Genomic DNA, 22552 nt, shown 5'->3' with positions numbered 1-22552 from the left:
CTGTCGCATTTAAAATCGTGTATAGCCTAATGAAAAGAAAATGCATTTCTTGCTCGTATAATAATATATTATCGTCATTAAAAGCAAGAACTCGCGCAGAGTAGGCTATCGAAGAGAGTTTGAGTCTTAAATAGAGTCTTAAATTTCAAAATGTATTTAACCTTTTACAACACTGCCTGTTAGAAATATATGCTCAGTTTTAATGTTATTTTAAGGGGGATAATTAAATGAATGGCAAAAATCAGCATTGTGTTCACGGAAACACTGCCATAGAAGAACCATTTTAAAGAACCTTTCAGTGATCCGTTTTTTTGAGGAACTTTATTCCAGTATAAAGCCTATAGTTCACTGTAAATGTTCTTGATGGAACTAGACGAACCGCTTTCCCAATGCTTTGATGTTAAGTGCTTGTGTTTTGTGTGTTTTTTGTGTGTTTTGTGTGTGTAGGAGGAGGAGAAGAATGCTGGTGTGGCTCATGTGTATGTACTTTATTGCTGATGCACTTCAAACAAATGTAATGCACTTCAGTTCTAGAGTGGTTTGACGTCACTGAGGTTTCACAGCAGTAAATGTGTTTTCAGCGACTGTATTATAAGATTACGCTAACAAAAGATAAGAAAAAGGCGTTCTGTTTTGTCTTGTATTTTGTTGTGTAATGCACTTTAACCTGGCTAATAATAGCTAAATAGTAATAGCTAATTTAACCAATAAAGCGCAATATTGTGGAGTGTAACAGATTCTCCAGCGATCACACGATCGAAGCTATTGCTGATATTATATATATGTGTATTGATGTATCGGATCTCATTGAGGAAATCATCGGATAAAATGCTCCAGATTCCTCCTGATGTTCATGTGATCAGCGCATGCCGTGTGTGTGTGTGTGTGTGTGTGTGTGTGTGAACACATATTCAGGTGTGACTGTTTTCTTTTCTCAGGTCTGAGGCTTAAAATAACGTGTATCTGATCATCATGTTACGCCCGAGGCTCGTGAATAACTTCCGCCTCAGAGTTTCTTCAGTTATCACTGTAGATTTACAGATAACCTTCTGCACACTTGACTGACTTTATCACTATCATGTCTCCTTTATTTAGCTCACTTCAGCCTTAAATAATAACGCTTCTTTACTCAGCTTTACAGGCTCCCGTCGCACTGAAGACTCTTGAGATTATTCACGTGTTCTTTACACTAATAAGAAACACGGTTCTTCTAACAACTGGTCTTTTTTGAACCTAAATGCTTGCTCTTTGGATCCTTTATTTTTTTTATTTTAATTATTACTAATATATATATATATAATTAAAAAAAAAAAAAATTTTTTAAGATGAATTAATGCAGAAACATCACTGTATGATGGAAAGTCACACTTGTAGGTTTTGGATATTCAGCGGCTTTATTAAAAGAGAAAACAGTGTTGACATTATCATACTGGCAAAAATAAATAAATAAATAAATAAATACAAAATATGAGTCCGGCATAAAAACAGTCTTGGAAATGGAAGAAATGTTAATGTAAAACAAAGAAACATCATAATATGAAATGAAAAATAAATCTTAATACTGTAATTCTGCGACTAATCAAATGTACAAAATGTTACTTTTGTATCACTGAAATACTATTATATTGCACCAATGCTACATTTTTCTAAATATCATAATCATTTGTTAACAAACAAGTATTCGTTACTTCAATGAGCTCATGGTTTCTGCCTTAAATTATTACATTGATAAATTAATACATGTTTAACTAACTGTTGACTTTTTATGTACATTTCTGAAACGCATAACTTAGACAACTGTGGAATTTTCTGTAAAGCTGCTTTTGATTTTAAAGTTTTTGTCATTTTGTTGTGTGTTTTTGTCATAGTTTTTGCTCTTTTTTTAAATGTCTATTTTTATTCAGTTTCAGTTCTATTGTAGTGCGTCAAGTCAAGCTAAATAAAAATGAGGCATGTTGCCTTGGCAGCTATCTGAAACTAAATACGATTTTTATCTTTTATTTTATTTCAGTTCAAGTTTATTTTATTTGTAACTAACAAAAATCGTTTTTTTAAAAATGGTTTTAGTTTATTTTCTTCTTCCACTGAAGCTCGAGATGCTTTTCGTAGACAAACTAAACACTCCCAGAGTCACTTTTATGATCATTTAGTTTGCTTTTCAATGCTTTTGGTACGAGTTCCCATGATGCACTATCAATACCTGAGCTCTTTAGATGTTCAGTGATCTGTGTGATGCCGTGGAAATGAGCTGAATTCACCGTCTCATATCTGTATGAGCTGAAGAGAATCATCAGATAACCGTGATCTGATCTCAGTCCCAGAATGTCTGTGTTTCTCAACAGAAGCTGAAGGCGCTCTGCAAAGCAATCCCCAAATACATATTTCTGTGGAGAGTTTCCAGGTGAACAGCATTCCTGTAGAGAAGTGCCAATGAATGTGTTTGACGTCACAGATAAAGAAGGGATTGTGAATTGATGTTTCATAATATGCTGTTAACACCCCTGTGATAATCTGCCTTCACTGATCTGGCTGTTTTTGTCTTTAAAAGGTTATTCATTTCTTGTTGTTTTCTTGAATAAAAGAGTGAACTCTGTGTTTCCAGAAATCCCTTGAATGTAAGAATTCTGGTTCATTAAAGTTCAGTAACGAATCACGCAAGCATTTCCACCTCGGACTGGTGAAACTATTACAACATTTCTGTTAATAATGCTGAAATAAAATGAAAAACTTAGACTGAAAGAAAATTTGAAAAAGCTACAATTACAACTTACTGAAATAAAAGCACAGGAAATAAATAAAAACTAAAACTGAAATAAAAAATGACAAAAGCACATAAAGTTACACAAAAGTAACCAAATGAAATGAAAATGTAAAAACAATTCAAAATATTGATTCAAAATATAATAAAAAATATAATAGGCTACATATTGTAGTCAAGTTGAATGATTTACTTGAACCAGGTTTATTATGGTTAACTAAAACTATTATTATTATTATTATTATTGTTAATTGCAATATATCTAAAATAAAGTGAAATATAGATGAAAAGCTCAATTTGAAACGTTACCTTGACAATTGAAATAAGGAACAGCACTAAAATTACAAACTGGAAATACATAACTAAATGTGAGCTAGAAAAACCGAAATGAACTTAAATGAACCTTAATAGTTATATTTAAACAAAAACAACAAAACGTAAAAAAGACTCAAATTTAACTACAATGAAACATATATCTGAAAATATAGACAAGAATGCTACTTCTAGATATTAATAAAATCTATATAAACAATCCTAAAATCGTCAGGTATATTGTTTCTTGTTGGGCGTTGCTCAGTTGTTTTGTCTGATTTTGAGAAGTATCATTTTCAGAATGACGTGATGTTGATGATCTGTGGATGACGTCACGGTCACGTGTTCAGATTGAGCCTGCAGGGTCAGTGCAGTGGCGCCCTCTAATGGCACAACACGGACACACAGCTTTTCATTTCATATTCATAACAGAAGATGAAACGCTAACCTCCTAACTTCAAGGCTTTTCTTTTAGAGCTTGAAGATTTTTGTAAATTTTGAAGTATTTTCTTGCAAAACCATTTAGATTGTACTATGCAATAGAAATATTTCTTCAGCATCATCGCTTCTGCTCAGCATGTTTCACACACACACGTTCTGATGTCTCAGTGTACACTGTGATTGGTGTGAAACAGCTTGTGTTCACTGGCTGGAATGTGAGTTGGTTTGTCGTCAGTAAGTGTGTGTGGGTGTAAAGTAATGCTGTCTGTCTGCCGAAGAGAAACACACACTCTGACAAAGTGGAAATTCCTGCCTCTTGTTCCTCTTGACAGAAGTGGATGATGGCTCTCGGCAGACGTTTGTCTTGTCACAGTGAGACACTGCAGAAACAACAGCGTCTGGAGAAACATGTTCACCGTGACAGGACACCTTCCACATCTCACTCACTCTTCTGTCTCTAAGACAAGAGGAATAGGTAAGAGTGGGGCAAGATGTATAGTGTAGTAGATCTTGCTTTATTATGAATTGACCTTTCTTTACTCTCCATGACAAGTCACCTTTATTTCTACAGCGACTTATATAATACATATTGTTTCAAAGCAGCTTTACAGTGAAAACAATGATTCAATGATGCAAGTTCTTTTCAGCTGTACAGAAGCTCTAATAGAAAGTCAGTTCAGTGTTGAGATCATCAATTACTGAATCAGTTCATTTCATCTATAAAACAGCTGATTAGAAAACAGTGATGTCATCGTCCAGCTCAGTTCAGTTCTCATACAGGCAGATCAATAATATTGTTGAATATTAAGTGTCCCCAACTAAGTAAAACAAAAGGCGACAGTGGCAAGACCCCAAACTCCATCAGTGACAGAATAGAGAGAAAAAAAAACCTTGGGAGAAACCAGCAAATCAGTTCTCCTCTGGCCAGCGAGCAAACAGTGTGTGATTATGATTCAGACAGCATTACAGGTCAGAGGTCAGATTGGATCAGAACATTCCGAATATTGTCCAGTTCTGTCTGGTTGAAGATCGGAGTCACGCCGGTATGGAGACGAGTTTGAGGATCAGTGCCGATGTCTAGGCTCAGGTCCACCATCTGATCTGGATACGGCTCGGATCCGGCTGACTACATCATGCATTGTGGTCGTGTCTAGGCTCAGGTCCTCCACCTGATCTGGATACGGCTCAGATCCGGCTGACTACATCATGCGTTGTGGTCAGGTCCACCATCTGATCTGGAAACGGCTCGGATCCGGCTGACTACATCATGCGTTGTGGTCGTGTCTAGGCTCAGGTCCTCCACCTGATCTGGATACGGCTCAGATCCGGCTGACTACATCATGCGTTGTGGTCAGGTCCACCATCTGATCTGGATACGGCTCGGATCCGGCTGACTACATCATGCGTTGTGGTCGTGTCTAGGCGCAGGTCTTCCATCTGATCTGGATACGGCCCGGATCCGGCTGACTACATCATGCGTTGTGGTCGTATCTAGGCTCAGGTCCACCATCTGATCTGGATACGGCCCGGATCCGGCTGACTACATCATGCGTTGTGGTCGTATCTAGGCTCAGGTCCTCCATCTGATCTGGATACGGCCCGGATCCGGCTGACTACATCATGCGTTGTGGTCGTGTCTAGGCGCAGGTCCTCCATCTGATCTGGATACGGCCCGGATCCGGCTGACTACATCATGCGTTGTGGTCGTGTCTAGGCGCAGGTCCTCCACCTGATCTGGATAGGCGCAGGTCCTCCATCTGATCTGGATACGGCTCGGATCCGGCTGACTACATCATGCGTTGTGGTCGTATCTAGGCTCAGGTCCTCCATCTGATCTGGATACGGCCCGGATCCGGCTGACTACATCATGCGTTGTGGTCGTGTCTAGGCGCAGGTCCTCCATCTGATCTGGATACGGCCTGGATCCGGCTGACTACATCATGCGTTGTGGTCGTGTCTAGGCGCAGGTCCTCCACCTGATCTGGATAGGCGCAGGTCCTCCATCTGATCTGGATACGGCTCGGATCCGGCTGACTACATCATGCGTTGAGGTCGTGTCTAGGCACTGGTCCACCATCTGATCTGGATACGGCCCGGATCCGGCTGACTACATCATGCATTGTGGTCGTGTCTAGGCTCAGGTCCTCCATCATCTGATCTGGATACGGCCCGGATCCGGCTGACTACATCATGCATTGTGGTTGTGTCTAGGCGCAGGTCCTCCATCTGATCTGGATACGGCCCGGATCTGGCTGACTACATCATGCGTTGTGGTCATGTCTAGGTGCAGGTCCTCCATCTGATCTGGATACGGCCCGGATCCGGCTGACTACATCATGCGTTGAGGTCGTGTCTAGGCACTGGTCCACCATCTGATCTGGATACGGCTCAGATCTGGCTGACTACATCATGCGTTGTGGTCATGTCTAGGCGCAGGTCCTCCATCTGATCTGGATACGGCTCGGATCCGGCTGACTACATCATGCGTTGAGGTCGTGTCTAGGCACTGGTCCACCATCTGATCTGGATACGGCTCAGATCTGGCTGACTACATCATGCGTTGAGGTCGTGTCTAGGCTCAGGTCCTCCATCTGATCTGGATACGGCCCGGATCTGGCTGACTACATCATGCGTTGTGGTCATGTCTAGGCGCAGGTCCTCCATCTGATCTGGATACGGCTCGGATCCGGCTGACTACATCATGCGTTGAGGTCGTGTCTAGGCACTGGTCCACCATCTGATCTGGATACGGCCCGGATCCGGCTGACTACATCATGCATTGTGGTCGTGTCTAGGCTCAGGTCCTCCATCATCTGATCTGGATACGGCTCAGATCTGGCTGACTACATCATGCGTTGAGGTCGTGTCTAGGCTCAGGTCCTCCATCTGATCTGGATACGGCCCGGATCTGGCTGACTACATCATGCGTTGTGGTCATGTCTAGGCGCAGGTCCTCCATCTGATCTGGATACGGCCCGGATCCGGCTGACTACATCATGCATTGTGGTCGTGTCTAGGCTCAGGTCCTCCATCATCTGATCTGGATACGGCCCGGATCCGGCTGACTACATCATGCATTGTGGTTGTGTCTAGGCGCAGGTCCTCCATCTGATCTGGATACGGCCCGGATCTGGCTGACTACATCATGCGTTGTGGTCATGTCTAGGCTCAGGTCCTCCATCTGATCTGGATACGGCCCGGATCCGGCTGACTACATCATGCGTTGTGGTCGTATCTAGGCTCAGGTCCTCCATCTGATCTGGATACGGCCCGGATCCGGCTGACTACATCATGCGTTGTGGTCGTGTCTAGGCGCAGGTCCTCCATCTGATCTGGATACGGCCCGGATCCGGCTGACTACATCATGCGTTGTGGTCGTGTCTAGGCGCAGGTCCTCCACCTGATCTGGATAGGCGCAGGTCCTCCATCTGATCTGGATACGGCCCGGATCCGGCTGACTACATTATGCATTGTGGTCGTGTCTAGGCGCAGGTCTAGATTTGAACTGACAGAGTGTGTCTGCTTCCCGGACAATGTTAGGAAGACTGTTCCAAAGTTTTGGTGCTAAATAGCAGAAGGATCTACCGCCAGCAGTTGATTTTGATATTCTAGGTATTATCAACTGGCCAGAATTTCGAGATCACAATGGACGTGAAGGATTATATTGTGTTAAGAGCTCGCTCAAGTACTGCGGAGCTAAACCATTTAGTGCTTTGTAAGTAATCGGCAATATTTTAAAATGTATACGATGTTTAATAGGGAGCCAGTGCAGTGTTGACAGAACCGGGCTAATATGGCCATACTAGTGTGTTTTATGCCTCACAAACTTAAATATTTGGTTTTGAGTGATGTATTAAATGTTGTATTTTGTTTAATTATACCAAGCAATAATAATTATGAAGTTTTGTCAAAATTATTAGAATTATCTTTTAATATCATATTCACCACATAGTTTTTTTATTCTTTTTTTTTTTTTTTTTTTTGCATGAAAATGTTGTATTTTTTTAAATGAAACACACGCATAAAATATGTTAATGTTGTTTTTGGTGGGCCAGTTAAAATGCTGCAGATATTGCAAATAATAATAAATAACTAGATTTAAAAAAAATGATGTTGCTTGAGAAATTTGAGACCAGAAGGCTTTAAGTGGTCGTGCAGGTGCAGGTTTCAACGTGTAACAGAAATATTAAACTGGTAGATGATTATTTATAGATAATTAGTAGATAAGTTCAAATTAGAATAATGAGCCAACATAATAATAATAACAACAGCAGCTTGTGTCAGGTGTGTCATATACTGTGGTAAACCGCTCACCCTGAATTATGACGCGCTTTTTGCGGTTTGTAATTATGGCTCATTTTAAGTGAAGCTGGCCCGGGTCCCGGAGCTTTTAATTTCTCGGAACCGGAGCGGGTGACGTCATCACGCCCTCCGGTGTCCTACAGACGCACGCGAGCTCTCCGATCGGTGCGTGCGTGATATTTAAAAGGCTCGAGGCACGCGCTTCGGCATCAGCTCGATAACGGAGCCGCGTCGCGATGGAGGGCTCAGCGGACTCAGACGCGCCCGGCACCGGGAGATCCGCGACGGACAGCGCCGCGAGGCTCGCACGCCTCCTGCACCGCGACTGCACGCGTCTGCTCGAGCTCTACGTGAGTATACGGGTCCCGTTATTCACGCGAGCATGACGACACTCACTCGCGCTGTCAATCACGGCGCGCCTCGCGCTGCAGTAACGCTGATAATAATGATGATGATGCTTCAGTTCAGTGTTTTTTCCGCGTTTTATTGTTATAATATTATTATAATAATGCCTTAATATGGTGCACAGAAATGCTGTCTAGCTAGGCAACTCGCTAGGTTTTTTAGGGTTTAAAATTATAATTTTCTTGCTCTTTGTTAAACCAACCTAACCATTTGAAAATTGACCCAAACCCTTGACAATTCTGAGGAGGACCAGGAAACCAGTTTAGGGTTTTGTTCTGAAATGCTGTCTAGATAGGGTGCTCACTACGGTTTAAGACGCAGACATGTCCTGCATTTATTCAATTAACAGCCAGCATCTCTTCATAATGTTATTTACTGCAGTGACTCTCAACCAATCCAGACCCAGCAGCTGTAAACTGATTAACTACAGTCCAGGAGCGAGGAATCATTCACACACACTCACTAGTGAGGACTGCCGTAGGCCAAACAGCACTAATGACAGTTGTGTAAAAGCACAGACCGCAGCAGACGACTCGTTTACAGTCTTTATAGTTTGAGTGTTTATTAAATATCTGGTTCCAGCATGTTTATCGTGTGAGTGTGGGCTTAGAGGACGAAAGCATGACCTGGACGGCTGTCTAATTTGGCTTTGACAGTGTCAGATGATTGTGTGCTGAAACACTGGAGTAGAGTTGGACTGGACACGTGATCTTTGACATCAGCAGCTGAAGTTATGGGAAACCTTTTCTCCTGTTACTGTAAAAAATGTTGAAGGTGTAAACAAAACTACACGGTGAAAATAATAGTAATTTTAGCAGTGAAAGACTCTAAAAGTGCTTCAGTAAAAACCTAATGATTGATTCAATTCCCTTGCTATATACAGAGAAAAAACAAATACTGTTAAATTCACACTTTTTTGAAGTAAAAAACATTTAATTCTAGTGAACTTGTTTAATTTACAGTGAAATACCTTAAATTAACACGTGACGGCTCACATTTGATGCTTTTTCATCGAAATATCTGTTTATTCATATCAGTTATGCACATTAGGATTATATGTTGTTAAATTAATGTTCGTTGCATTATTTTAGTGTTGTGTGTGTGTGTGTGTGTGTGTGTTACATTGATGGTGTTTTGTATTTGTAAGTATGACACTGCATCTTATATATTTTTTCATTTTTCTTTTAAATGAAGTGGTATTGTTCAGCACAATGGTCAACCACCGTTGTTTCTATTGTGCTTTATACATAAATTGAGAATTAATATTTCTGTGCATATATTAATATTTTCTCCTCAGCTTGTGATGGACTTTGATTCATTATGTTTTTGTTCTTTTATCCACGTTTTGTGGTTTTCAGTGTATCATACGGCACGACACAGATATCAGTACTTCAGTTGGTATATTCAACTCAATTCACAATTTCACAATACACATCGTTTCACAGCAGCTTTACGGAAGTCCACGTTATCAGAGGAAACTGTATTTCAGAAATATACATAGGCCTATACAAAATCACAGTTATCTAAAAATGTATTAATTTAAAGAATGTAATAATTTAATGCAGAAACACTGAGCTCATTGAAGTAATGAATACTTGTTTTTAACAAATGATTATGACATATTGAAAATTGTAGCATTGGTGTATGATTAACATTACATCAGTTATATTATATTTTTAAAGTGAGTTCTGGCAACCAAAGCTGGCGTTTTTTAACCACAAATTTCACTTTTTTTAAAAACGTTTTATTTAGTTCAAAATTTCTACTTGAGTCTGACTTATGAAGTTTTCTGAGTGAAACTGATTCTGAGACGTTTTATTGTTTGCTGTACGCGTCCCGTCAGAAAACGCCCGTAGTGAAGTGTGTCTGCAGAGGTGGCGTAACGCACTGCATAATTGATATCAAATGCACTGTGCATGTGACTCAGAGAGGGATGTTCAGGTAATTACAGGTGGTGCGATGCATGTGGGAATAAAAACAGATCTCGGTGCATTAACGGTAGCCATCATGTGGGCAGAGCCAGTGACTAACGTTTCCTGTAATAACTAATTACAAGTCAAGGCACATTTATTTATATAGCGCTTTTTACAGTGTTTCAAAGCAGCTTCACGGAGATAATAGGAAAAAAATGCAACAAAGTTTGTTTCTAGAAGAAAATAGTGTCACAGTCCAGCTTAAGTAAGTTCAGTGATGGTTCATTTTTGTTGTAAAAGAGTTATTAATTTAGTTAATTTATATATATATAGCCGTTCTGGAGTAAACCGTGATGTCATCGTCCAGCTCAGTTCTCATATAAGGATGTTAATGCAGGAGATCAATAATAATGTTGAATATTAAATGAACTGATCATTACACCCTCCTCCTCCTCCTCAGAGAGAGAGAGAGAGAGCGGGAGAGCTTCAGAGGCAAGGTACTGTAACAGTGCAACAATGATAAAACAATGCATTGACATTTACTTTTTACTTTTGATACTTTAGTACTTTTAAAAGCGAGTACTTGTGCACTTTTACTTAAGTAAAAATCGGTCTTTACAACTTTTACTTGAAACGGAGTAATATTTGACCAGTACTATCTGTACTTTCACTTCAAGTAAGGAAGTGTACTTTGTCCACCTCTGGTCCTCAGAGCGAACGTCCCAGGCGGGGATCGTACTTAGTAATGCAATTAGTCACTTTTTAAGGGAGTAACGCAATATTGTAATGCATTGCTTTTCTAAAAAACTAACTAACGCAATTAGTTACTTTTTAAGGGAGTAATGCAATATTGTAATGCACTACTTTTCTAAAACAGTAACTAAGTAAAGCAATGAATTACTTTTTAAGGGAGTAATGCAATATTGTAATGCATTGCTTTTCTAAAAAAGTAACTAAGTAACGCAATTAGTTACTTTTTAAGGGAGTAATGCAATATTGTAATGCACTACTTTTCTAAAACAGTAACTAAGTAACGCAATTAGTTACTTTTTAAGGGAGTAATGCAATATTGTAATGCACTACTTTTCTAAAACAGTAACTAAGTAACGCAATTAGTTACTTTTTAAGGGAGTAACGCAATATTGTAATGCATTACTTTCTAAAAAAAAGTAACTAACGCAATTAGTTACTTTTTAAGGGAGTAATGCAATATTGTAATGCATTGCTTTTCTAAAAAAGTAACTAAGTAACGCAATTAGTTACTTTTTCAGGGAGTAACGCAATATTGTAATGCACTACTTTTCTAAAACAGTAACTAAGTAATGCAATTAATTACTTTTTAAGGGAGTAACACAATATTGTAATGCATTACTTTTCAAAGTAACTCTCCCCAACACTGATCATTACACCCTCCTCCTCCTCAGAGCGAGCGTGAGAGTTTCCCCTCGCCTCACGTCCCGGGCGGGGATCGCCTGGTGTCCCTCGGGCCCTGTCCCGAGGCCCTGACCCCCGGGGAGCAGGTGGGCCACGTGCGCTCGGCCCTGCGCCGCTGCATGGAGCTGCTGGAGTGCCTGATCCAGCGCGAGGTGGAGGAGATGGGAGAGGAGCTGGCCGGAGAGTACGAGAGCCTGAGGAAGGCCGTGAGGGATCGGCTCGGGCATCTGGTCCACAGCACCGGAGCCCTGCTGGAGGACGGGGAAGGAGGATGCCCGCCGTCTCCTCAGATTCAGTGCCATGAGGTACACTGTAAAACAATATCGTGATTTTAACGGTAAAAATGCTATGGTGAAAAACTGTTTATTGGTTAACAGAAAGTTTCCGTACTATACACAGTGAATAACTGTGATGGATCTAACTGTACATTTAATATAATTTTACAGTACAATACCATTGAATTTACAGTTTTTAGAAGTGAAAAGAACAGGTCATTGTGTAATTTACAGTGAAAAAACGGAAAGAATTGTCATTCCCATTCCCAGAGGGCTGCCCGCCGTCTCCTCAGATTCAGTGCGATGAGATTCACATCGGCTCGAAAATGTGCAGTCCAATCCCTGATCGGCTGAGAAACTCAAAGCTTTGAGCTCGACTGACTGCAATTCTCCTGTTTCAGAATTATTGATGTGCAGTGCCGGGTAGTGATAATTACGTAATCAGATACCAAGAATAATTAAGTGCTTGTAATTATATTACATTTTAAAATGCTCATAATCAGATTAAAATGACTTTTTATTATTATCCACACAGTAAATTATACATAATTTATAGATTTTTCCCTCTTTTACATTTCTCTTTACATTGACATGCAGGTAAACAAATACAATACATCTTATTTTAGGAAGTGCATTCTTATGATTTAATTAAGTCAAGTTTGCTTTATTTCTACAGCGCTTTATACAATACAGATTGTTTCAAAGCAGCTTCACTGTAATAAACAGGAAAATAACGATGATGCAAACTTCGTCAAATACAAGATCATAAAATATATTTAAGTATAACCTTAACGAACCACAGTTTGGGAAACCCTGACGTAATGCCTAATGCATATTATTCACTTAGTAAATTATTCATATTTATTGATTTTCTCTCTCTACATTGACATGCAGGTAACAAATAAATTATCTCTAAAATTCCAAGAACGCTTATTTTTTAAGGCGAGAAGCTTCAGGCACACGTCAATTTTTGAGATTTTGGTCTAATTTCCTTCTATAGCAGACTAGTGGAAAAAAACATCCAAAATACACATTTCAGTGTTTATTTATTGATCTTTATCTATATGTGTCTGTATATTTCAATTACAGTATATATCAATAAATTAGTTTTTTTCTCCACTTCAGTAACACTTACGTACACCAAAATTTACAGTTTTATTCCTATCTATATTCTGAAGATTTTTACTGAGGGGTTTAATCATATATCATTCAACCTGATTTTTATAACATTTTATTCCTAAAAACATGGAGAAAATGTGTTTTTTTCTGTCTGTTGGTAGTATTTTCTTGAGTGATAAAAAGAAGGGTTCAAAAAACCCTTCTATAAAAACCTTTAACAACAAAATCAAACAAGAATTTTAAACCTGGCTTCACCCAGTGTTCAGATTTATATTCTGGAAATTAATGCAATGATATGATGAATGAATGAAGTCTTAATCTTTCAAACAACTGAGAAGATAATGATCAAACTACATTTTCTAAAAATAACCAGTCAAGTTTATAATATAATATATATTACGTCAGCATCTTTGAAGGAAAGTGTTGGTCTGCCGCACATCCTGATGTAGGAGATCCGGTGGAGCTAAAAGTAGAAACACACCGAACTCACACACACCCGTCAGAGCTGGACGACTATCTCAACTTCAATCATTTAACAGGTCCTCTACTGCCAAAATCCTGAATGGAGAAGTATTGAAATCATGAATATAGTTCATGCATAAAAATGCCTTATTTTATGGAATGAAGTTTATTTTTTGACATAAATTGCATGTTACTCAGAGACTGAAATGTTTGGCTTGTCAAAAATGTTACATTCAGCTGTCGCAAATTCATTGACTTTAAAAAAAAATCAAGTTCATTTTGATGCACTCTTTTCAAAATGCATCAAAGTTATTTTTACTGTCTCTTATAATGCAAATCTCTTATTTAAACCCATGAAAATGCAGCTCCTGTTGTAAATAACAGTAAAACTGTTGTTCCATTATTTCCCCTCAGCAGATTTTGACTTTTCACCTGTGGTGTCTTTCTTGCTGAATCCAAATGCAGTAAAACGCATGAACTTGTGTGCAAAACTGACCGTTGTTACACAAGCAAAATAGCAGTTCTGTTACTCTGCCGGAGGGAGTTATCATCTGATGGGGATGACCCAAAATAAAACCATATATATCAGCTACGCTCAGTTTCTGCTTCAGAATCAGAAAACTCAACAAAGCTGCCGATATCTCGGCTGAATCGTTCTCATTGTCTGCGTTGACATAATGCTTGAAAGGAATGTGTTATAAATGCGCTCTGGATCACGTGAGCTGTTGTTCTGGTGCGCTGAAGTTGACACAGAAGCAGCGATAAGCATTTGGACTCGCATCAAACCCTTCCTAAGCTGCACTGCTAAACCCTAAAGCTCTTTTCCCGCAGCCGCCTCGGGATCCGGTAATCTTGCTGGGAAAGATCTTTTAAAACACAATGGAGTTTAAAAACAGACTAAATTAAATGAACAATTGTACAGGAAAACTTTACACTGTAAACCTTTTTTTTTTTTTTTTACTTAAAGTGACTTAAAAAGTAAAACTTAAAGGGGCGGTTTCCCGAACAGAGATTAAGCCTAATCCTAGACTAAAATTGCCCTTTAAACCAGATTAACAGAAATCTGCTTTCTCGGTCAAGGCTTTAAATAGTCCTAGATTTAGTTTAGTCCAGAGTTTAATCAGCTGATTTCCTGGAGGAAGACTAGAGTTACTCCAGGACTAAATCGAGGCTTAAATTAAACCTACCAGGAGGCAGGTTTAACTTCAGATTAACACTGTGTTTCAAAGTGGACACGTGTATTACTTGGATACAGGGTTCGAAATGAGGGGGGTCTGGGGGGGTCCTGGACCCTCCATAAGTCATTAGGGACCCCCCATAAGAATTTATTTTTGGATTTTGGGGGGTCCCCGACAAATATATTTTAACATTAAAAATGATTGTGAAAATTCTAGGTCTTTAGTGACGTTTTATATTTATAACAGTAATTAATTTATTTCCTAGCGCGAGGCAGCAATCAGGGCAGCTATTAGCCGAGTGAGTTCCTATACAGCGTCACAGATTGTTGTTGTGGTGCTCCCGCAGACACGCACCGTAGCTGAACGCGGCAAAACGAGACCTCACAAAGAGTGAAATCCTGAATGAAAATCCTGTTAAGTGCTTTGATTATGTTTATATCTCCATAATTGCTTATAGTAAAATATTAGGAGTTCGAGTTCCTATATCAAAAGTTGCATTAACTAGATACCTAGTGTAATGATTAGAAGAGTACGTTTGTCAACGCTAGCTGTATGTGTATGAAGCCAAATGATCTGCCAGCTAACTGCAGACTATGGAAGTTTGTTTCCGCCACAGAGTGAAAAATAAAAAAGGTAATTGCGAATTTTTAATCTCACAATTCTGACTTTTTTTCTCAGAATTACGTGATATAAAGTCGCAATTGCAGGTTATAAAGTCAGAATTCCTGATATAAAGTCGCAATTGTGTGTTATTAAGTCAAAATTGCGTGATATAAAGTCGCAATTGCGTGTTATAAAGTCAGAATTATGAGATATAAACTCGCAAGAAATATACTTGAAATTCTGACTTTTTTTCTCAGAATTGCATGTTTATATCTCACAATTCTGACTTTATAATACGCAATTGGGAGATATAAAGTCAGAATTGCATGATATAAAGTCAGAATTGTGAGGTAAAAAAAAATCCGTCTTTTTTTCCCCTTAGAATTGGACTTTATATCTCACAATTCTGAGAAAAGATGTCAGAATTGGAGATATAAACTCGCAATTATGTGTTATAAAGTCAGAATTGCGTGATAAAGTCGCAATTATGTGTTATAAAGTCAGAATTGCGTGATAAAGTCGCAATTGCGAGAAAAAAAGTCAGAATTCTGACTTTATATCTCGCAATTCTGACTTTATAACACGCAATTGCGACTTTATTTCACGCAATTCTGACTTTATATCTTGCAATTCTGACTTTATATCTCGCAATTCTGAGAAATAAAGTCAGAATTGCGAGATGTAAACTTGCAATTGTGAGATAAAAAGTCGCAATTATCTTTTAAAATGTTTTATTCTGTGGCGGAAACAAGCTTCCATAGCAGACCTAGCAGCTAGACTAGTTATTCAAAGCTAGCTTAACAACCTACTTGTCCAGTCAGTGATTACGAAAGATAACCAGGACTTAATTCAAGTCTGTGAGTTGATTAAAGTGAATGTGATTTGAGCATGAATGAGTATATACATGAGAGCTTGGTAAGCTATCTAGGAAGCTAATATTATTTATCTTAATTTAGAATCCTGCATCATGGAGAGAAAAAGAGGAAAAATAACTTGTAACTTTGTTGCTCCAGAGTTAGAGGTTTACCTGTTAGATTATAGCCACTTCTCCAGACACCACTACAATACTGGGCCTAAGACCATTATCCCACCTTCAACATTGGTCCATATAATTTTGCCTACAGTATATAGTGTAGCAAGGTAGTCTTCCGAATTTTTAATAATTTAATAATTAAATTTTAGGAGACCCCCCAAGAGTCCTAAGTCATTTCGAACCCTGCTTGGATACACACACACACACACACACACACACACACACACACACACACACATATATATACTACCGTTCAAAAGTTTGGGGTCAGTAAAATTTTTAATGTTTTTAAAAGAAGTATCTTCTGCTCACCAAGGCTGCATTTATTTGATTAAAAAAAAACAAAACAAAAAAAACAGTAACATTGTGAAATATTATTATAATGTAAATCAGCTGTTTTCTATGTGAATATATAGTAAAGTGTAATTTATTCCTGTGATCAAAGCTGAATTTTCAGCATCATTACTCCAGTCTTCAGTGTCACATGATCCTTCAGAAATCACTCTAATATGAGGATTTGATGATCAAGAAACATTTATGATTATTATCAGTGTTGAAAACAGTTGTGTACACATTTTTTTCAAAATTCTTTGATGAATAGAAAGTTCAAAAGAACAGCATTTATCTGAAATCTAAAGCTTTTGTAACATTAAACACGACCCTTCAAAAGTTTGGGGTCAGTAAGAATTTAAATTTTATTTTTGGGGGAAATAAATAAAATAAATCAATACTTTTATTCATCAAGGATGAGTTAAACTGATCAAAAGTTACAGTAAAGACATTTATAATGTTAGAAAATATAAAATTTTAAATATATGCTGTTCTTTTGAACTTTCTATTCATTTTTTTTTTCAATAATTTTGAAAATGTGTACACGACTGTTTTCAACACTGATAATAATAATGAATGTTTCTTGATCATCAAATCCTCATATTAGAGTGATTTCTGAAGGATCATGTGACACTGAAGACTGGAGTAATGATGCTGAAATTCAGCTTTGATCACAGGAATAAATTACATGTCATAATATTTACAAACAGACTTCCAGCATTTCTTTTCTTTTATTCCACAGCTGGTGTGTGCAGTTTATTTAGCTTGCTTAAAATAATTTTCTCTTGTTTAGTAAAAAAATTTTTGATTGCAGTCTTTTTCTGATTCCATGTTTTCCTTGGATTTGCTTCTCAGTTCCATGCAATTTAAAGCTTTTCTTGGTTCATTCCATGTTTTATAGGCAACCTCTATCAAGCTAATTCAGATTAGCACAGTTGGTTTTAAATTAATCTGGTTTATTTTAGTTCTGGACTCCATAGTCCAGGTGTAACTAATCCATACTTAATCTGTGTTACAGAAAGACATTTTTTAAGACACGATTAACTATTCTAGATTAAGGCCTACTCCTGGCTTAATTGATGAATAAAAGTATTGATTTATTTTATTTATTTCCCCCAAAAATAAAATTTAAATTCTTACTGACCCCAAACTTTTGAAGGGTCGTGTTTAATGTTACAAAAGCTTTAGATTTCAGATAAATGCTGTTCTTTTGAACTTTCTATTCATCAAAGAATTTTGAAAAAAATGTGTACACAACTGTTTTCAACACTGATAATAATCATAAATGTTTCTTGATCATCAAATCCTCATATTAGAGTGATTTCTGAAGGATCATGTGACACTGAAGACTGGAGTAATGATGCTGAACATTCAGCTTTGATCACAGGAATAAATTACACTTTACTATATATTCACATAGAGAACAGCTGATTTACACTGGAATAATATTTCACAATGTTACTGTTTTTTTTGTTTGTTTTTTTTTTAATCAAATAAATGCAGCCTTGGTGAGCAGAAGATACTTCTTTTAAAAACATTAAAAATTTTACTGACCCCAAACTTTTGAACGGTAGTATATATATGTGTGTGTGTGTGTGTGTGTGTGTGTGTGTGTGTGTATCCATGTAATACACATGTCCACTTTGAAACACAGTGTTAATCTGAAGTTAAACCTGCCTCTTGGTAGGTTTAATTTAAGCCTCGATTTAGTCCTGGAGTAACTCTAGTCTTCCTCCAGGAAATCAGCTTATTAAACTCTGGACTAAACTAAATCTAGGACTATTTAAAGCCTTGACCGAGAAAGCAGATTTCTGTTAATCTGGTTTAAAGGGCAATTTTAGTCTAGGATTAGGCTTAATCTCTGTTCGGGAAACCGCCCCAAAGTGACTTAACTTAAACTTAAAGTGACTTAAAAACGTAAAACTTAAAGTGACTTAACTTAAACATAATACTTTGTGACTTAAAAATGTGATTTTCATAAATAAATATATTTCATGCCCAACATATTTATGTCACCTGTCCAAGTCTTGATGATAGTGGGTCTGCAGAACCGCTGTATTTCTGAGGAATGTTTTTATTGGGTGGTTTACAGGAATCGAGAGAAGCTAAGATGCATTGAGATGGTCTTTCACACCCTTTTTATGTTGCATGAAAGAAAAGAAAGTTCCTTAAATGATTAATACTTAAATTTCATTGTACTTTAATTCATTTATTGCAACATCCCATCATGCATTTACAATTTCCTTATATTTTTATTTAATTTACTCTGTAAAAAAAGTATGCTAAATCAATCCATAAAACCCATTACTATTAAATGTGATAATTAATCAGTGCTGTATTTCTTTGGCTCTAAAACGATTAGAAATACTGCTATAAATTTATGCTAAATGCAACTGAAACGGAATGGAATATAACGTAGGAATATGCTTGAGAAATACTAGAATATGAAAATAGTCAAGATTGGAAAATTGATATTCATTGAGTTTATTGCATCGGTTGATTTGCACGTTCTGTAGTTTTCCGTCACGCTAGAAGCTTGTTACTGTAAAAGCTGCTCTATTTTCATGGCATGTGTCACGCTATACTGACGTGTGTGTGTGTGTGTGTGTGTGTGTGTGTTAGTTGTGTTTCTGCTTTTAGCTCAGCGGATCTCCTACACTTTCCTTCATAGACGACGACATGAAGCGCAACATAATGAATGCGTTTCCTATGAACCGACGATTGGCTCGCGATCAGAAAGATTCACTGTGTGTGTGTGTGTGTGTGTGTGTGTGTGTGTGTGTGTGTGTCTCGTCTATTTCTGTGCCTATAACGCCTCAAACTGACCACAGAGTGGGTTTAAAATGTGTGTTTTATCTAGAAGCTCTGTGGATACAGACTGATGATGTCTTTATTTAACTCTTTATTTTTCACACACACGCATACACATGCACACACACGCACACACACACACACACAGGTTGTATGACCGAGGCTCAGTTTGATCTGTATAATGAGTCTCTCTCTCTCTCTCACACGCACGCACGCATACGCACACGCACACACACACACACACACACACACACACACACACACACACACACACACACACACACACACACACACACACACACACACACACACACACACACAGGTTGTATGACCGAGGCTCAGTTTGATCTGTATAATGAGTCTCTCTCTCTCTCTCACACACACGCACACACACACACACACACACACGCACACACACACACAGGTTGTATGACCGAGGCTCAGTTTGATCTGTATAATGAGTCTCTCTCTCTCTCACACACACACACACACACACACACACACACACACACACACACACACACACAGGCTGATGTTAATGAAGTGTCTCGTCTCTGGTTCTCAGGGTCAGGATGAAGTTGAAGGTTCTGGTAGTTTTGCTGCTAAACTCTGGACCTATCGAGTTCTGCTGGAGCTCATCCACTGGACCGAGTCGGCCTCGCAAACACTGCACGTGTTCCACACTGAGACACAACAACAACAACAACAACAGCAGCAGATCCTCTAGATACACACATCTTCAGCTCTTCAGTCCAGATCCACACCCAAGACTGTTACATGGATCACACAGGCCAGACTCGGTGTGAACTAAACGATGTGTTAGGTTGAGGAAAACATGAGCGTTCTCAAGCATCTCAGTATAAACACGTATCAGACATTAGGTTCAAAAACTCTAAACACCCTTGAAAATCACTTCTGCTGGTTTCCAGAGGATATGCTTGGAATTAGGTTTCTTTTATTCTAGTGCTGGGCAACCGTCAATCAAAAAATAAGTTTGTTTACACATAATATATGTGAGTGTACGGTGTATAATTTTGTATATATAAATACACACATATGCATGTTGTGTATATATATATTTTTTTTCTTAAATATATGTAAAAAATGTATATTTATATATAATATAAATATATATACATGCAAATATTTCTTACATATATACATGCATGTGTGTATTAATATATACAAAAATATTTATACATAATACATACATGTATATTATGTGTAAACAAACTTGTAGTTTGGATGCGATTAATCGTTGCCCAGCACTAATTTTTACATAAATGACAAATTGTTTGTCTTCTTTTATAAAACTCCCAAAAAGGTTAGATTTATGCTTAATAACAAACAAATCTCGTATAATTTTACTTCTGAAGTAAATTCAGTTGAAAACGAGACAGAAACACAAGATTCTGAGACTCTAGATATCTTTATTCTGATTCTGGGTCTTGATATTGCGTGAAAACAATCCATAATAATGTAATATGGTAAAACAATTAGGGCTGATTTGTGAAATGCATCACCTCTGGATCTCCACACACACACTTCGGCATTACTTACACACTTGTTAGCTGAAACACAAATTGATTTTTCCATCGGTGTGTCAAAGAAAGCGAGGGTTGGGGGTCAGCGGGGGTCAGCAGGGGTCAGCGGGGGTCAGTGCTGGGTCCCTCTCTCTTCTGACTCGCAACACACACACAAATCATCAGAAATACTCTAATCTAAAACGAGTTCACTGTCTCTAATAAACGGCTCCCACTGAAGAGTCGTGCAGGTTTGGAACGACATGAATGTGAGTAAATGATGGCAGGACTTTCTGATCGAAAATAATTAGGATTGATGTCTTTGAATTCCGTATAAAAGTCCATGATTTGATTCACACAGTTTTCATATTTGATTAGTTATGCATTATTGAATCAGCTCAGATTTATCACACAACAGCCACAGGTTTATATATTTATCATCAGTTTGTTTCAATCGCACTCATTTTAACTGATTGAATATTGTTTATTCCACAGCTAGTCGTATGTTTTAATTGGGATGCTCGATATCGATATCGGTGTCGGCCGATATATGTTCATTTTTAATGTTATCGGCCCGATAAGAACATTAGGCCGATATATTAAAACGAAAATACAGTTTTTACAAAGGTCATATCGGCTACATAAAATTATTTTTTATTTATTTATTATTATTATTATGAGAACATTATATTGTGTGTTTTGGACATGGATTTAATGGTGAGACTTTTGTGTTTGTAATCAGGCTCTCACAAATTATCTAAAAATTCAGATTTATCTGCCAATATATCGGCTATCGGCTCATAATATAAAGAATTATTGGTTATCGGTATCAGCCAAAATGTTCATATCTGTGCATCCCTAATTTTTTATTGTTTTCACACAGAACGGATTTACGCTGATTAAAAAAAAGAAAAAAAAAAAGATTATTTTAAAGAAAGTCAAATAGATACAAATAGTTAATAATAAACTAATGCCATGAAATCTGAACTGTTTAATTTATGCATGATTGACAGATATGCAGCACATTAAGTTTATTAGTTCAAACCCAAATGCATGAAAATTTTATATGCAATTCAAACGCATAAATCTCTAATTTAGAGCTAAATATTGTTCCGTTCAGGAGAAAGTCCTGTACGTGTGTAGTGTCGTTTCACACACACACTCCTGTACGCGTGTAGTGTCGTTTCACACACACACTCCTGTACGTGTGTAGTGTCGTTTCACACACACACTCCTGTACGTGTGTAGTGTCGTTTCACACACACACACACAAACAAACAAAGTTTATGAGTTCATTAGATTTAGGCTATAAGACAATGATGAAGGAATGAAGTGTTTAATGACTAATATACATGACAGAGATATGAATATGCGACTAACACTCATACTGTACTAACTGATGATGTAGCCTTGACTTAGACTGTGAATTACTGTATGATGGAAGTCATATTTCATTGTGAACTAAATGAAAATCAAAGGCATTACTGAAAATAATAGTATCATTTTTTAGAAAAAAAAAAAAAAAACACTATACTTATAACCAAAAATCTGAATGATTAATATATTAATTTCTTTATTTATTAAATTTTACTGTAAATGTAACACTGTGACGCATTTGTTTGCTACTAATACCAGCAGAAGTTATGAATGCTG

The 22552-nt window shown here is 37.7% G+C and overlaps 1 protein-coding gene across 1 annotated transcript; it reads left to right on the top strand.

Annotated features, from left to right (window-relative positions):
- Positions 1-7937: 7937 nt before the first annotated feature.
- Positions 7938-22131, top strand: LOC311079273 (uncharacterized protein). Its single transcript, XM_084108531.1, has 3 exons — positions 7938-8163; positions 11556-11870; positions 19942-22131. The coding sequence occupies exons 1-3, from the start codon at positions 8050-8052 to the stop codon at positions 20101-20103; spliced, it is 591 nt and encodes a 196-aa protein (XP_083964657.1). The 5' UTR covers positions 7938-8049; the 3' UTR covers positions 20104-22131.
- Positions 22132-22552: the final 421 nt, after the last annotated feature.

This window comes from Abramis brama (genome assembly GCF_963993115.1).
Source record: "Abramis brama genome assembly, chromosome: 3".
Classification (NCBI taxonomy): domain Eukaryota; kingdom Metazoa; phylum Chordata; class Actinopteri; order Cypriniformes; family Leuciscidae; genus Abramis; species Abramis brama.
This window is presented reverse-complemented; position numbering and strand designations above follow the sequence as displayed.